The sequence below is a fragment of the Neopelma chrysocephalum genome, unplaced genomic scaffold, assembly GCF_003984885.1.
Source record: "Neopelma chrysocephalum unplaced genomic scaffold, ASM398488v2 Primary Assembly neopelma1_328, whole genome shotgun sequence".
In the NCBI taxonomy this organism is placed as follows: Eukaryota; Metazoa; Chordata; class Aves; order Passeriformes; family Pipridae; genus Neopelma; species Neopelma chrysocephalum.
The window spans coordinates 65,936-68,026 of NW_020897991.1; the positions used below are offsets into that span (position 1 = coordinate 65,936).

Below are 2,091 nucleotides of genomic sequence, written 5' to 3' on the forward strand. Positions count from 1 at the left end.
TCCTCAGGTGAGATTCCACGGGATCGTGGAATGGTTTGGGTTGGAGGAACCTCCAAGATCCTCCAGGATAAAACCCAGTCCCATCCCGTTTATTAACATTTACTCCTCAACTTTGCTCCGTCCCATGTTTTTTTTTCCACTCCTTTAAAACCCCCCCAGAAACACCAAGTTCTGGCTCAAAACTCACATAAATAAGGAATTTTGGGGGAAAACACCCTGATTTGAGAACTTTCATGGATTATTATCCCACCAAACACCCCCTGATTCCAACCCACGCCGGGAATGCCGCGAGTCCCGAATTCAGGATGGGGGTTGTTTGGGTTTTTTTTGGTGAGATAGGGATGAAAAATTGGTGTAAAATTCAGTTTTCCAGCTGGGAAAGGCGGGAAGGGGGGGCTGGACTCACCTGTCCCCGACGGCTCCGTAGCGTCCCCCCGGCATCCCCTCAGAATCTGGGTGGGCTCCCACGTCCAGCCGCTGGTTCATCTTCCCGAGGCCGTCGCCGCTGTCGGGCGCCGCGTCGGCGTCGGAGTTTCCCATTTCCCAGGAATTGCCGGCAGCTGCTCCGTATCCGTACCCCCCCGGGTTATCCTGCCCGTATCCATAGCCGTAATTGTAGCCCTCGTAACCTGGAGAAGCGGGAAAAGCCGGGAGTCGGGATCGGTCCCGGGAGTCGGGATTGTTCCCAGGAGTCAGGATCGTTCCTGGAAGTCGGGATCGTTCCCGGGAGTCGGGATTGTTCCCAGAAGTCAGGATCGTTCCTGGGAGTCGGGATCGTTCCTGGAAGTTGGGATCGTTCTCGGGAGTCGGGATCATTCCTGGGAGTTGGGATCATTCCCGGGAGTTGGGATCGTTCCTGGAAGTTGGGATCGTTTCTGGGAGTCGGGATCGTTCCCGGGAGTCGGGATCGTTCCCAGGAGTAGGGATTGTTCCCAGGAGTTGGGATCGTTCCCGGGAGTTGGGGTCGTTCCCAGGAGTCGGGATTGTTCCTGGAAGTCGGGATCGTTCCCAGGAGTCGGGATCGTTCCTGGGAGTTGGGATCATTCCTGGAAGTTGGGATCGTTCCCAGGAGTCGGGATCGTTCCCGGGAGTCGGGATCGTTCCCAGGAGTCGGGATTGTTCCCGGGAGTCAGGATTGTTCCTGGGAGTCGGGATCATTCCCGGGAGTCGGGATCGTTCCCAGGAGTTGGGATCATTCCCGGGAGTCGGGATCATTCCCAGGAGTCGGGATCGTTCCCAGGAGTTGGGATCGTTCCCAGGAGTTGGGATCATTCCCGGGAGTCAGGATTGTTCCCGGGAGTCGGGATTGTTCCCGGGAGTCGGGATCATTCCTGGGAGTCGGGATCGTTCCCAGGAGTCGGGATCGTTCCTGGAAGTCGGGATCATTCCCGGGAGTCGGGATCGTTCCCAGGAGTCGGGATCGTTCCCGGAAGTCGGGATCGTTCCCAGGAGTTGGGATTGGTCCCAGGAGTTGGGATCGTTCCTGAAGTCGGGATCGTTCCCAGGAGTTGGGATCGTTCCCGGGAGTCAGGATCGTTCCCAGGAGTCGGGATCGTTCCCGGGAGTCAGGATTGTTCCTGGGAGTTGGGATCGTTCCCGGGAGTCAGGATCGTTCCCGGGAGTCGGGATCGTTCCCGGAAGTCGGGATCGTTCCCGGGAGTTGGGATCGTTCCCGGGAGTTGGGATCGTTCCCGGGATTCAGGATCGTTCCCGGGAGTCGGGATCGTTCCCGGGAGTCGGGATCGTTCCCGGGAGTCAGGATCATTCCCGGCCGCCGTTTCCCTTCGAAGCCAAAATTATTAAAAACAAAACAAACCCAATTTTCTCTTTAATTCACCCGGAATTTTCAACCTCTGAGCTCCCAAAGGTTTTAGGGAACAATTTCCTCGTGCGAATCCCAAAAAAACCCCCAGGAACAGCCTCCATCCGACAGCTCCGGATGGGAATAACTGGGATGGGAATAACCATGGATGGGAATAATTGGGATGGGAATAACTGGGATGGGAAAACCACGGATGGGAATAACTGGGATGGGAATAACCACGGATGGGAATAACTGGGATGGGAATAACTGGGATGGGAATAACTGGG

General features: G+C 56.3%; 1 protein-coding gene across 1 annotated transcript in view; it reads right to left on the minus strand.

The window, feature by feature from the left end:
* Window positions 1-2,091, minus strand: part of AKAP8L (A-kinase anchoring protein 8 like) — a 13,607-nt gene that overhangs the window by 9,726 nt on the left and 1,790 nt on the right. Inside the window, 1 exon segment of the mRNA XM_027705383.1 lies at window positions 407-629. Coding sequence (XP_027561184.1) covers window positions 407-629 — 223 coding nt within the window.